The following is a 16,225-nucleotide window of genomic DNA, read 5'->3' on the forward strand; positions in this document are numbered from 1 at the left end:
TCCTTTTTTTAAGCCATGCTCCAGCAAGTCATATTTAACACTACTTTTTTGTTTCCAATTCTTGGCTTATATTGCATTCATTGGATAAAAGAACCCTTGATTAATGAAAATCCAGTACTTAGAAAAAAAGAGTTCTGCTTTCTATTCTTTCAGTTCAATCCCTTCACCTTCTGACTGAGAAGTAGACAAGTTTTCTTTAAGCCCAAGATGTGCAATTCTTGAGTCCCACTGGAGTTCATTGATTTTCTCTTCATGGAGAAGAGAAGGGTTCTACATTTGCACCTGATGCCACTGTCCTTCATCCCAAAACAGCTAATCCCTCCTTGACAAATATATTACTATCATCTCCAGGACATCATTACCATTACCACTCTCCCAAGATATGCAGAAATTGTAGGCTCATCTATAACTAGCTCCTAGATAAAAAATGATTTCACTCACTGTGAGCATGGGTCATGAATCCACTTCTTCACTTCAAACTACCAGATTTTAGAGAAATAAAAAAATACAGGACAAGTACTTCCATCCTTAAATAGCTGGCAGTGTGCAGGTTAGAACAGTTTATTCCTGTGTCACTAGCATTCGGTTTTCAATTGCGATCCTAGTGCAAATGATGTGTGTATCTTCAGTGTTTCAATGCACGGTTTTGGCCTGCTGCGGTTTTACTGCTCAGTGAGCGCTTATTAATTTTCAAATACCACCATACTTGCAGACTTCATGCTGCACTAAGTGACACAAGGTGCCAGTTCTTAAAGGGCATCTGACCCGGAGAGCAGAGCTCTGGAAGTTGCTCCAGAGTACTCTTCTGCAGTGTTACAAGGCTGGCTCAGGTAGGACAGACATAGGACTCCAGATATCTAAAACACACTTATGGATGAGGTGGAGAGGTACAGGCAACTCCAGAACAGCATGAGGGTATCCATAGCTGAAACAAAGCAGAGTACTTGCAGGAGATGGTTAGAGAAACAAGCACCAAGAGTGAGTTTTGCACAGGTAAAGGAGAGCAATGCTACAAAAAAAAAATTCCATGACCTCACTCATTTTCTCAAGGTTAGTTTTCAGATACTTCAAGCTCAAGTAGACAATAGCCTAACACTAACAGCCCTCAGCATGCTGCAATACTCAAATCTCAGACTTCCATACACAAACACACCCTCCATGACAGTCATGCATTCAGCTTCCCAACACATTCCTCACACCCCCCCCACAAACACACACACATGCACAGGCTTGTGCACATACACACATGTAATCCAATATGCCAGTCATATTGTCCCGATGCCATGAGTTTGCCTTCCATTTTGACTTCCAAGGTAAGTTTGAAGAAATCAGAGACTCGGGAGGTGGGAGATGGATTCCTCTAGTCACAAACACTGACTTAAAGAGCAAGTTCTACAAATCATGGGGACAGGGGCTAAGAAGTGCATAACCCCTGCAGGAGCTGAAAACATCATGGGTCAATAGATAACCCATTTTTTCAGATGTTTTCTGTCTTCATAATGCCAAATGGTTTACCTATCTAATGTACCTGACAGCTCATATTAAAAACACTCTGTCCTTACCATTATCATGGCAGTACCATGTACCATCTACATATCCTGCCCCTGGGGTGGGGCAAAACCTAATCACATGTAAGAAGAGGAAAAAGGACATGGCCATAGTTACACTTGACAAATTCATGCACCAGCTCACATACTGGCACCGCAAGAATTGTACAGATTGGACTAGAGGTGCATGTTTTTTTCATGTAGGGAGACATCTCATACTTGAAGGCAGCAGTTATGATAGATAGATATCGACACAACTGCCAGCTCACCAGATGGTGAAGACACCTCTGGTGTTACCTCTGGTTTCTCGTTAAGGAGGCAACTGGTTATTCCTCCCATAAAACTGTCCAAATTGCAAGATCTCCTTGTTCACCTCCATACTCATTGATGCATTGAAGAGTGAAACTGCTGAACACACCTGATGCAGTATCCTGGTATCCCGGTATCACCATAGGTCAAGCTATGAGAAGATGAATGGATCATTTGCACAAGACCATTTGCAATCTTAACAAAGCCATACATGCTCTAGAGGCAGCCTTCTGATGGTAATGATCCCTACCTGAAACACTCACTTTCTCTCCATGGATGCAGCTAACTACCTGAAATTTTTTAGCACTTTCTGTTATTTCAAATTTTCAGCATATGAAGCCTCTTTTTTGTTTTGAGGTTTCTGATATCTTGTTTCAGTGGTACGTAAAGGAGTCAGGTGAAAAACTTGTTTTGTGAGATGTAACAACTAGAATCTTCATTACCATTTTCCTCCTTCATGGAGAGATTCATGTCAAGGGAAGAAAGTGATGCCATAGCCTTTACATTTTCAATGCTTCCAAGCCAGTTGATGCTTCACAAGTCATTAACCAATCAGTGATGAACTCTCATGGTCAGGCTGCTCCAAACTGGTCACAGAATTGAGTATAACAGTGGAGATGGTTTGAATAATCAAGTTTAAGTGAATTAAACTGCATAAAGTAGGTGCTTCCAGTGAGGCAATGCACCTGGATCATGGTACAAGGAATCATAGATAATGGAAGTAGAACCCTGGCCCACTGTGCCTTGCCAACTCTCAAGCACCCATCTATACTAATCCCATATTTTCCTCTTGCTTTTCTGCAACTGTGCCCCCCTCCCATTTTTCTGCCACTCTTCCACACTAGGTGCAATTTTATCATAGCCAATTGACTTAAGAACCAGCATCTTTTGACATGTAGGAGTAAACCAGAGCACCAGGGGGAAACCCATGTGGTCACATCAAGGATGTTGCAAAATCTACACAGACAGCACCAGAGGTCAGGAATGGTAAATTGGTAACTTAAATAAATTGATAAATTGGTTTATTATTATCACATGTACCAAGGTGCAGTGAAAAGCTTTGTCTTGCATGCCATCCATACAAATCATTTCATAACATCAATGTATTGAGGTAGTACAAGGGAAAACAATACCAGAATGCAAAATAAAGTGTTACAGTTACAGAGAAAGTGCAGTGCAGCAGACAAAGGTGCAAGGCCATAGAGAGGTTGAATGAACCACAGTATCTGGACCTATGAGACAGCAGCCCCAAAGAGGCCTATCATGCCTCAGATTTCACTTTTTTTTATGGGTGTCGAGGCCGTGCGGTGGAACTATGATAAGTGTTCTGGCAGCATATTCAAAGAAGTCCTGTTTTCTTTTCCATCTGCTGGCATGGTTCTCCCTGCATAATCCCCACTTTTCTCCTCTTCTTCCTCCTGCTGGAAGCCTTCAGACCAGAGCTGGGCTCTCATGATGGAATGTGGAGCATGCACACCAACCCCAACATCCAACCATCTCAGGAGAGTGGTGTGGAGCACTTCCAAAGTGGCTGAGACAAACAAATCTCAATGTGAGGACGTCATTAGAATTCTCCATTATGTCACAAGAGGTCCCATGAGTTCTAATGCTGAGCTAATGAAAGTTTAAGCAGAAGTGTGGAAATGTTTTGGTAGCAGTTATTCCTAATTGTGTATTAAAACACAGGAACAGATATACAACACTCAGCCTTTAAAACTACTCTGCCATTCAATTTAATCATGCTAATCTGCATTTCAACTCTGCTTTCTCTCATGCTCATTATTACCTGATGTTTTAACTAACAAAAAATTAACAAAAACAGTGATAAGACTATTGAACGGTTCCCTTATACAATAAAATGGACTATGACCTCACGATCTATCTTGTTGTGACCTTGCACCTTATTGCACTGCACCTTCTCTGTAGCTGTGACCTTTACTGTTACTGTTTTTACCTGTACTACTTCAATGCACTCTGTGCTAACTCAATGTAACTGCACTGTGTAGTGAATTGACCTGTGCGATTGGTTTGTAAGACAAGCTTTTCACTGTACCTCGGTACAAGTGACAATAATAAACCAATACCAATACCAAATGATCAATCATAATTTTGGTAATAATCAACTGATCCAGCTTCCACTGTCCTTTATGGGAGAGTTCTTCATTTCCTCAAAACTGTGTGAAAATGCACTTCCTGATTTCACTCCTAAATAGTCTATCTTTACTATAGGAGCATTTATCTATTGTTGGCACCTTTAACATTGTAAAACTATTCATGGCTCTTCAAATAACAGAAAAGTGGAAACCAATAAAGGACAAATTTTGGTAGGTGTATAAAGCCTTGGTTTATGCGGAAGATTTTAAACAGTATCTGAAAAAAGGGGCAAGAAATGGAGAGACAAAGAGGTTTAGGAAAGGAATTAGAAGGCCCAACTGTCAAGTATAGGGTGAGGAAAACGTGTGATGCATTAGAGCTCAAAGTGGGTTGGGCACAGAGTTTACAGAGATTTGTAGGAATCAAGGAGGTTGCAGAAATTGGAAAGGATGACACTATGAAGGGATCTGATGTCAAGGATAAGAATGTTAAAATTGGTGGACCAGAGCCATTGCAGATAAGCAGAGTCATGGACTAGTTCAAGTTTATGGAGCATGCAGGTTTATAGGACCTCATCCAGAAAATTACTAGGCACTTTTGATCTAGAGTTTTCCACAAGAGAAAATAGTTCCCATCTCTCTACCTCATCACATTTCTTTAACTTTTAGAAAATCTCAACTGGATCATTCTTGAAGCTTTCAAATCCAGATGAACCTATATAAAAAGTCTCTGGTCCTCATAATTGAATTGGTTAAGCTTCAGCATCTTTGTGACAACTCCATGGTGCACCATACTCTGTGGCTATTTAATAGTACAGTAGTCTAAAGCACCAGTGTTGGATGTGATGAGGACCCACATGACATGAATACACTTCCAGTGGTTGGAAACGCCCATACATTGAGCATCAGAAGTGCAGAACTATGTTCTTGGATGCATGATACAGCTTAATGACTTAACCAGTTCAGAAGAGTTGCACATTTATTGACATTGAACTGAGCACATCATTCCATCCCCTCACTTTGTCTTCTCAAATCTACTCCGTCACTTCCTCCCACCCACTTATATTGCAGATGCTCTCACAGTTTTCTGACTATGCACTTGCTCACATTCCCACCTCTCTTATTACCACTGCTGTTCACCCATATCTGCACATCATTTCATGTCCCTCCCTCACCAAATGCTCTCTATCCATCAGCTGGACACATTTCATTGCACTCAAATAATAGTGACCAGAATTCGAAGCAATCTGGTAACACAGATAAATAGCAACATTAAAATCTCATCCAGATGATCAGGTGATTGTGTTCCAGTGCTACTTTGGTGAGCTCATTCAACTTTGGATTGGAACGTTGGATGAAGTGAAATGCAGAGGCCAATCTTCCTGTCTTTTGGGAAGCAAAATCTGGCACAGGCGAGTCTGCTTTGCTCAAATCTTCCATCTCTCTGGCTGTTTATAAAGCTGCACAGCTGTCAAATGCAGAGAAGTACATAGCTGCAGATCAACACATTGAGCTGGAGCAAAATAAATGGGCAATCAGAAACAAAAATCCAAAGAAACCATTTGACTTGAATATACAGATTGTTAATCAAAGTTCTGGCCAAAATCCCTAGATCTTCACACTACTGCATTTCAGCCTGATTACCTCACATTTGCAATAAACTGGGGTGATATATTCCATCTATGTTTTTTTGTAAGCTGTTAAGTCTTTATGAAAGAAAAAAACTTATTTGGAAAAAATGGGCAGAATCATTCAGGTGTTTTATCTGGCTTTTCTACAGTGCCAATATCACACATCCCCCAGTAGACAGGTTCTGCTTCAACCCTTCAACTACCATATCAGTGAAGACAAGTACATCACCACACATAACTCAATCATTGTCCTAGAGAAGCAGTATTTAAAAGATGGATACTCTTCTGGTTATTTTTAAATTTAAAACTATATTGTCATTTTTTTATGTTGACCAGTTTAGTTTTATATTTAACAGAAATGCAAGTAGGGCATTTCAATCTCAAATCATCCAATCCTTGTTCAGCAGACAGTAACTTGAAGAGCAAGCACATTGTCTACACCAAAGGACATAAATACATAAAGTCTTAATCCTTGCTTTATCACAATGACACCATGGGGTTAGATTGGACAGGCTCTTGAAAACAACAGTGGGGATTGCAGAGCAAGTTTTCACTGATTCAGTGGAGTGCCAGCAACACATCCTCATCCTGTCTGCACTTTTATACTCATAGCAATGTTTTCAACCTCACTCCTGCATTACACAGTTTGCAAGCCAAACAAATTGCACTATACCCACTGAGACTCCCCTCCCTCTTGCAGAATGTGGCACACAACTAAAAGCAGCAGCAAATCCCAACTCCCCAAAGAGAGTGTGACCCATTAGTGGAATCAGCATAGCTAAGGCCATAGGTAGAATTGTGGCTTCAACCAGTGAAGATACCCGTCCTTCTCAAATGCCACCTTCTCCTCCTTCCACAGTCTCTATTGACGGTTCTGTGGACTCGCTGCCCAATATCATTTATTGCTAGCATAAACTAAATCTAGATTGAACTGCTTCAAACTAACCTGCACCTCATAAAGAGAAGATGCAGTTTTCTGGGGGCAAGTGCGAGAAATCCAATGTGAATTGAATTGGAACTGGGAAATCCAGAACAATGACTAAACATAAGACAGAGGCTGCATCAGTTTTTTTTAAAACTGCATTGGGAATCTTGATGGAGGAGATAGAACAGAGAAGGTATGTCTTACTTCTGCAGGTGACTGACACTAAAAACCCAATAGGGACAGATATCAGAGGTGGAGAATATCAGATGTCTAGTCCCATGGACCTGGAGGCACTCATATGTGCAGTCAAGGACAGTGAATAGAGCGCAAGTGACTGCAGATGCTGGAATCTGGAGGAATAAACAACCTGCTAGAAGAACTCAGTAGGTCGAGCAGCATCTGTGGGAGGAAAGGAATTGTCGATGTTTCAGGTCAAAACCCTACATCAGGACTCATAAGGACAATGAATACATCTTGATGTCCCTCCAAATTTACCCCTGGGCTCAGCTACTGCTTAGCTCATCATACCTGTGTCACTTAACTACCAAGAACCTTGATCACTCATAACATATGCTTTATCTTACCCTCACACACATATATTCCTGGAATTTTCTTTTGTACAACTTGGTATATAAGCAAACCTGTATATATTATAATGAACTTTGGCAGCATTTTGTGAAAAACACAGTAACTACTCCAATTTGAAAGAAAATTTCTATCAATCATTTCTATTCATTCAGTTGATGTCTGAGACACATTCAGGAATAAGAAATGGCTGAACATTCCAAATAGACATTTCGTCTCTTTGAATTTGCATAAAAATCCATTCTCTTTTATGTGTTAAATATAGCATTTATCATATACTGTTTTGAGACACAACTGTGAAGGTCACTACGTTACATATTCATTTAGCCTTGGATTGTAAAATGTTCACATTCATTTGCTACAGTTGGGTTGTCAGAGCGATAACAGGTTCTCCTGTTTTTTTAAATAAACAAACGGAGGAAAACATAACTCTTTAATATACATTGGGGTGATAAACACTGCTGGTCTGGCCATTACTTTGCACGGTTCTACACTCTCTAGATTCTTAAGCAAATTAGTATGTCACCTGGTAGCTTTGATCTGCACTCCAAAACAGATTACTCTGTCAAATTACTTTGACCCAGAGCTCTGAAGGTTGTACTGTCAGTAGCACAACAAAACATTCAACTCACAGATAATAAGACCTCACTTGTGAACTGCAAGCAGAACATACTGAGACTGGAGCCAATATTAAAAGCAAAAGATGAAATACTCAAGTTATTGAGTCAGCAGGCACAACATTGTATAGATGTCAGATGTCTGGTTAAGATTCTGCACCATTTTCTGATCATAAAATTCACCCTCTCTCAAATTAATTTAACCAGCTGTGTCAAAACGTTGTTAATTCCATTTTACTACATGAGACAGATGTTCAAAATAACTTGCTTCTTCACTGAATGAAATGCATACTATTTTTAGAATCAATTCTATGTCAGAATTTTGACCCTTAGGGAACAAAGATTCTGGGTAAGTAATCATGACTTGGTAATGCTAACGCTCATGGCCTTTCAAAGATTCTGACACCACTTGATGTTGAATTGAAAATAATTTTATCTGAGAGACTGACTACCATAAAGTAAAGCCATTACAGTAAAACTCCTCAAAGCTGGCAAGCTCAGGACTTCTGTGGTTCTAGACTGACAGATTTTCTGGACTATCAAATGTAATTTTATTAATACTGCAATGCACTAACATTTTAAAAAAAATTTACACAGCAACATTTCAGTGGACCCAGTACGCTTAAAATGAGCGTGGGAAGCAGAACCGGGCAAAGTTCAAGGGAGGACAGCCAACATAACTAGGTGATTTTGAAGCAAGAACGGGAACCAAGGCGAGTGGCCAGGGAGCACTAGAACCAGGGGCCTGGTGAGTAGTCAGAGAGTGCAGGAACTAAAGTCCTAGCAGGTGGAGGGGTGCGTGGGAACTGAGTTCCCAGCAATGGAAGAGAGCACAGGATCTGGAAAGTGGGAAGTGCAAATGTCACTTGGTGAGCCAAATACTGAACCATCGAGATTTCCAAAGGGTCTAATAGCAGATTATTGGAGTTTTTCTGTATAAAGCCAGTCAGAAAAACACAGTATCCACTTTAAGTACAAACTAACACTTATAAAAGGCATTTGTGGAATATAAAACATGCCACCAGTTCAGAGCAACAAATGCAAAGCTGTCAAAACCAAATTTTGCCAATCCACTAAGCAGTCATTACATTTGTATCTGCTCCTACAAAGGAATCCTAATTCTCTATTCACCAGTTAAATAACTATAAATCTTTTGGCATTCCTCAGGAATTTGTCAAACTGAAAGCAGCAAGTTTTTGTTAAAAAAAGTCGTAGTTGTGATAGATTTCCATTTTATGGTGCTGACCATGGATTTCAAAGTTGTAAAAACCCACAAGTACGCACTTGGGGAAACAGATGGAGCCTGAATCGTAACTTTCCAGGAACTATATCTGCAGGTGCACTAAATTGCTGGAAAACAACTGCTTTTAATGAGGCATAATGTCTTGGGAATGATTTTGACAAGCTTTTAAATTGCAGTACCATTTCAAGCTAAGCCGGTTTAAAGGAATGGCACGCTTGTCTGAAGTAGAGTTTGATAAATCTGCAGAACTCCAAAGGACAATTAAAAAATAAATAATTTGTTTGCTTAATGCAATAAGTGTCAGATCAGCAAGGGTGACAAATGCCTTTCTTGCCAGTCACTGCCCCTGGATACCCTGGTTTAATAAAGTCATTTGGTAGCTAAGAGGGAACCTGTAGCAGCTTTTGTAATATGCAGCCTTGGTCTTCTTTAATCTGAACAGATTTAAACAGCAGTCCTTGTGAGCAGCAAGGGATGTGTACTCTGTTTGAAATTAATTCTGAGATCTAAATTTAACTTCAAAAAATTGGATTGTAGGTGATAGAATTGCTATTTTAATTATAGACTGCAGCTACTTTAAATCTCCTAACCACATTCACTCTTATAATACATCCCCAAGAAACAAATGAAAGCAGAAAACCAGAAGGAAATTAAGCAACCCCCTCAAGCACACAGAAGGCACACACAAACAAGGTAGCTGCACTCAAAATGCACAAAACCATTAGGTGCTGCACCATGTACTTTATAACATTGTGTGACTTCTGTCTTAGTCTTTCACACTTTATTGACTTTGACAGATTGGCATTTGAGATTTTAGATAAAGCTAGTTTGTTACCATGCCACAAGCTGACACTTCTCCTCCATAACAGTCACTCCCAGAGCTGCCAGCATGTGCTCATTATGGCCAGAAAATAATGCACCTTTTGTATTGTGAGGCCAGCATGTCACATGCAGGTTGGGTCACAGGATGCATTGTAAACTAAGGCCCCAGTGAAGTGAACCATTTCCTCAATGAGTCATTAGTCCAAGAATCACTTAATGATAAGATGTTAAAACTATTTTTAAAGTCAACACATGCTCCAGAAGCTTGATTGGTAACCCACCCACCATTTTAAACACTGTATATTTCTTGCAGGTTATGCTGCAACAAATCACCAACACTTCTTTGACAGTGCATCCCAAACCTGTGACCTTTACCATATAAAACTCCCAAGAGCAGCAGGTACATGAAAACACCACCACCTTTCAAATACCCTTTCAGGCATCACAGCAGACTTTCACATTTCCATTATTGTCACTGAGTATAAATCTGAAACTCCCAATCTCTCTCCACAGATCCTGTGTGACACACTGACTTATTTAAGCATGATCTGTTTTTATTTAAAATTTCCAGCATCTGTGGTATTTTGCATTACTCACCCTGCACAAAGCAGTCATTTGTACTCCCACATTAATATTCCCACCATGAATGTTCACACACATAATGGAACAGAATCAGCACCTACGGGGCCCAATTAAATAATCACTATGGAAGTGAATTTTGCACCCTTTATTTCTCATGAAGAGTGAATTTTCTCCCCACAGCACCACATTACAAAGTTGAAAAATAAAAAAATGCCCATGAATTTGGATTGAATATCTCAGTCCTGCAGTGGAAAGCTAACAACCTGGAAATGGAATTGCTCTGAAATTGAGGTATGCTCGCAGAGTAGAGCTTGCTGCAAGTGGGCAATGAGGTTGGCCCATTTTTACAGCAAAATGGCTTACTAACCTCAGTATGCAAGCACCTCACAAATCCATAGACAAGTTGTCAATGCAGGTGAGGGTAACGTCAGCCAGTTTGCTGCCGCTGAAGCCCTAATGTAAGTTCTGGAATGAATTTGAGCACTGACTTGCAGCTGCCATTACTTTTACTGCAATTCTGGTGTAGAACCACTGTTCCAAGAGGAGCTTAAGTGCTGGCATGGACCAGTTGGGTTGAATGGCCTGCTCCTACCTCCATACAAAATATGTATTTTTGTTGAAAGTCACCAGCTGTTGACCCATTTAAGGTCCACTGGTTAGGACACATAAAACCTGGTTATTCCACATGTCACAGAATCCAATCCTGCTGAGTTTAGGGCAAACCAATTTCTCATTTGTGTCTTCAAACAAACTGATAGATTTATTCTTTATACAGTCAGCGGCCTAATGCTTGTTTTAGATGATCACAAAGCACAGCATCTGAACCAATGTGACTTTAGATACGTTTCCAATGCTTGAATTTATTTGTCCAAGGTGCAATGGATGCAATGAGAACCAATTTCAGCCCCTTCATGTCCATAACTATTGCAGACTTCACCACAGTGAAACCTATTTATAGAAATGTAAGATGTTTCACTTGACTTTTGCAGATAAGATCCCCAGTATTTAAGTTACTTCTCTCGCTTTCCACCTTCTCGACAAAGACTGGTAGCAGAAATGGTGTGCTGCATTCGGGTCTTCACTTATGCACTCTCTTTGAGGAGAAAACTGCAGGTAGTTAACAGAAAACTTTCCAGCTGACTAAGATTAGAAGATCAATATATGGAACACTGCAGCCATGAACCAACTATATAATATTGGAGCAACACCAAAAGTGCTGAAGGAACTCAGCAGGTCAGGCAGTATCTATGGAGGGAAATGGACAGTCAACGTTTCGAGTGGAGACTCTACATCTGGACTAGATAGAATGTTCAGAATTGAATGTCAGTGTACCTCAGGAGACCTATCAAATTAGGATTTGGAAGCTCACATATCATTATATAGGAGATACAGCACCTAGTATGCCATTGATCCAACCAGTCCACTCCAGCAGTTATGCTCAGATATCCTCCCATTTTTCTTTAAATAAATCCATTAACATAACCCTCTAGTCCCTTTACCTCATATGCTTGTGTAGCCTCCTCTTAAATGCATGTATTTTATTCCTTTCACCCACTCAGTGTTTTAATTTAAATGTTGCAATTTAAATGTTGTAAATTGCTTTTATGTGTATCAGCTTAGTTTTAGTTTTTAACTACATATAAAATTTAAAATGTAACTGTTTTAAAAGATCCTTACTATATAAGAAATTAAGTGTTTTGACAGCAGGCTAAGACAAGGAATTAGGTTTTAGCTAGGTGTCATTTATTCAGCCATTTTGTGGCTTAACTTCCATTTGATTCCTTTATATCACAGAAGGCCTTTTTGACACTCAAGGAACAGAGTTGGCTTCTCTTCTCAAGTTTCCACTGGAGGAACAGGCTGGGTTAAGTCCAAATATTTTTTGTCAGTGGGCAACATTGACCACTGACAAACAATTCTGAGCCAATTTTTTTTAAGAATAAAATAAATCTTCAAGAATTCTTGTAGAATGTGGCACCACAGCATCAAACATAACATTTTGAAATGCCATTTGTATCCATTTATGCTAACAAAATATTGCAGCTTACTGTCGTTAAAGTCAATGTTCCTTGCTGACAAGTACTGCATCGTACTCTTAGTTTCCCGGGCTGCACAGCCTTGCACACAGTCTTGCAATAGACATAAAAACTGTGGTAACACCTTGAACCTGGAAGATAAAAGGTCACATAATGAAAATACGGCCTTCAGTAGAGTTCAAACCAGTTAATTTGTTTCCAAGTATCCCTCCAAAAACATGAATCAACAGCATACATATCTCGGCTGACACTTTAATATGTACATAATTGTGAACAGTTATACTGTTGGAAGTATCATCTTTCAGGTAAGATGTTGAATTAAGGCCCTAAAAGATCTCTCAGGTAAATGGCACTATTTGGAACAAGATGGGAAAGATCTCCCTAGTACTCCAAGCAATATTAACTGACCATCTCACTGTTGCTAATAAGCAATTTGCTGTTACATTTCTTCCTTTAAAGCAATGACTACAATTCAAAAATTGCAATACAATTCCTTGGCTTGGAATCAAATATTTTCAGAGCAACATTGCAGAAAGCTGACTTCTTGACACTGAAATGTTTATCTTAGAAGAAAAGAGTAAGGAAAATCAAGTCAATTTTTAAAACTACATACTTTGTTTTTCATTCAGAGAAGGAAGTCAAGGCCTCATTGTCAAGACCTGTACCTATTGCCTATCCCAAATTACCCATGAATTGAGTGTGTTGCTAAGGCACTCCAGAGGGCAGTTAAACCAACAACATAGTTCAGAACAGGCAAGGAAGTCATGTTTCTTTCCCTGAAGGACATGTGTAAATCAGATGGGTTTCATGGTCATCATCATCGAGACAAACTATTTATTTCAGATTTATTTAAGTAAAGGAATTTAAATTCCCCAGTTGCCATGTATTATGGATTAAATTTGGGATTATTCCTGTTTACAGATTACTAGTCCTGGAACATAACCACTGTGCTATCATACCCTTAATCCATCATCAGATTATAGACTTGAACTCTGGAATCTCAGGTTAATATCCAACTAGTTCTTGTTGTGATAAAGTCTGTACTTTTTAAATTTGAAAGTGTGGCACATTTTTTTCAAAGATCTGTTATCAGTTCCTTTTTTTTCACTTGCTTTTCTTAGAAGGCTTGGATTTTTTTGTTGTATTTAAAGGGACTTCCAACAATTGAAATGAGGAGGTGCACTGAATGGAGAGTGGACATAGATCAAGATTTCCTCCAGGATTTAATGATATCTCACTGGAAATATGGAAGGTTAGTCAAGGGGAGGAGGGATATATTTTTGCCTGAACAGTGAGTGGAAAAAATCTTATTGTTCTCATGTAAATATCGGTGCTGGGTCCTCTGTTGTTCGCGACATATATAAATGACTTGGATGAAATTGTAGATGGCTGGGTTAGTAAATTTGCAGATGACACAAATATTGATGGAGTTGTGGACAGTGTAGAGGGCTGTCAAAGGATATAGCAGAATATAGATCAGTACAGATATGGGTGGAGAAATGGCAGATGGAGGTTATTCCGAGCAAGTGTGAGGTGTTGCACTTGGGGAGGTCAAATGTAAGGGGAAAATATACAGTTAATGGCAAGACCCTTAACAGCATTGATGTACAGAAGGCCTGAAATGTCAACTCTTTATTTGCCTCCATAGATGCTGCCTGACCTGCTGAGTTCCTCCAAGCATTTTTTGTGTATTGCTACAGATTCCAGCATCTGCAGAATTTCTTGTGTCTCTGATGTACAGAGGGATGTAGAAGCCCAGGTCCATAGCGCCCTGAAAGCGGCCATTCAAGCAGATAGGTGGTGAAGAAGGCATAGGCATGCTTACCTTCATTGGTTGGGGCACTGAGTATAAGAGTAAGGAAGTCATGTTGCAGCTACAGTATATAAAACTTTATTTCAGCTGCATTTGGAATATTATGTGCAATTCTGGTCACCCCATTACTGGAAAGATATGAAGGCTTTGGAAAGAGCGCAGAAGAGATTTATCAGGATGCTGCCTAGATCAGAGGGTATGAGCTATAAGGAGAGATTGACAAACTTGGATTGTTTTCTCTGGAGTGTCACAGGCTGAAGGGAGACATGATAGAAGTTTTAAAGAGGCATAGATAAGATAATAAGATAATATATCTTTATTAGTCACATGTACATTAAAACACACAGTGAAATACATCTTCTTGCGAAGATCGTTCTGGGGGGCAGCCTGCAAGTGTTGCCACACTTCCAGCGCCAACATAGCATGCCCACAACTTCCTAACTCATATGTCTTTGGAATGTGGGCGGAAACCAGAGCACCCGGAAGAAACCCAAGTAGACATGGGGGACAGTGGCTGGAATCGAACCCGGGTCACTGGTGCTGTAATAGCGATAGATAGGATAGGCAGCCAGAATCTTTTTTTCTAGGGTTGAAATGTCATTTAAGGTGAGGGTAGGGGTGTGGGGGGGAGTTTAAAGGAGATGTGCGGTGCAAGATTTTTTTACACATAGAGTGGTAGGTGCTGGAACAGGCTGCCAGGGGTAGTGGTGAAAGCAGATAGGATAGTGGCATTTTAGAGGCTGTTAGATAAACACATGAATATGCAGGGCATGGAGGGATATGGATCACGTACAGGCAGAGTTGGTTTAATTTGGCATCATTTTCAGCGCAAGGGCCAAAGGGCCTGTTCCTGTGCTATACTGTTTTATGTTCTTTCTTCTAAAATGTTAAGTTGGACCTGACCAAGGAAGTGAACGGCAGGTGTGTTTTACCCAGGTCATGAATGAAATGACAGGAAGTTTAACTATTAATTTGTTTCTATTTTACAATTCTTTTTGTTCCCTTATATTATTCTACTTTAATATTTTTAATGGTTTATTTTTGTAATAATTAAGAATCTGACTGGGTGACTGATTGCTTTATTTATTTTGAAATAATAGTAAGATTGTATTTTTTAAATGTGGACTGTCAGTATTTTTGACTGCGTAGAATTTTCTCAGCAAGCCTGTTTATAATTCCATAGAACCGTACAGCACAAAACAGGCCCTTCGGCCCACCGTGTCGTGCCGTCCATCAGACCACCCTCACACTACCTAACCCCTTCCTCCCGCATATCCCTCTATCTCACGTTCCTCCATATGCCTATCCAACAAGCTCTTGAACCTGTTCAATGTATCTGCCTCCACCACCACCCCAGGCAGTGCATTCCATGCACCAACCACTCTTTGGGTGAAAAACCTCCCTCTGACATCTCCCCTGAACCTCCCACCCATAACCTTAAAGCCATGACCTCTCGTCTTGAGCATTGGTGCCCTGGGAAGGAGGCGCTGACTGTCTACTCTATCTATTCCTCTCAATATTTTATATACCTCTATCATGTCTCCTCTCATCCTCCTCCTTTCCAGTGAATAAAGCCCTAGCACCTTAAGCCTCTCCTCATATTCAATACTCTCCAATCCAGGAAGCATCCTGGTAAATCTCCTCTGCACCCTCTCCAATGCCTCCACATCCTTCCCATAATGAGGCGACCAGAACTGAACACAGTACTCTAAGTGTGGCCTAACTAGAGTTTTGTAAAGCTGCATCATAACCTCGTGGCTCTTAAACTCAATCCCGCGACTTATGAAAGCCAACATCCCATTGGCCTTCTTAACTGCTCTTTCCACCTGTGAGGCAACTTTCAATGAACTGTGAATATGAACCCCCAGATCCCTCTGCTCCTCCACACTGCCAAGTACCTTGCCGTTTACCCTGTACTCTGCCCTGGAGTTTGTCCTTCCAAAGTGTACCACCTCACACTTCTCCGGATTGAACTCCATCTGCCACTTGTCAGCCCAGCTCTGCATCCTATCAATATCCCTC

General features: G+C 40.2%; 1 protein-coding gene across 4 annotated transcripts in view; it reads right to left on the reverse strand.

The window, feature by feature from the left end:
• Positions 1 to 16,225, reverse strand: part of prkn (parkin RBR E3 ubiquitin protein ligase) — an 821,190-nt gene that overhangs the window by 505,819 nt on the left and 299,146 nt on the right. For all 4 annotated transcript variants that reach the window (XM_052012206.1, XM_052012205.1, XM_052012204.1 and 1 more), the window contains exon 4: positions 12,403 to 12,521. In XM_052012206.1, coding sequence (XP_051868166.1) covers positions 12,403 to 12,521 — 119 coding nt within the window. The remainder of the gene's footprint in view (positions 1 to 12,402; positions 12,522 to 16,225) is intronic.

The sequence above is a fragment of the Pristis pectinata genome, chromosome 3 (assembly GCF_009764475.1).
Source record: "Pristis pectinata isolate sPriPec2 chromosome 3, sPriPec2.1.pri, whole genome shotgun sequence".
Classification (NCBI taxonomy): domain Eukaryota; kingdom Metazoa; phylum Chordata; class Chondrichthyes; order Rhinopristiformes; family Pristidae; genus Pristis; species Pristis pectinata.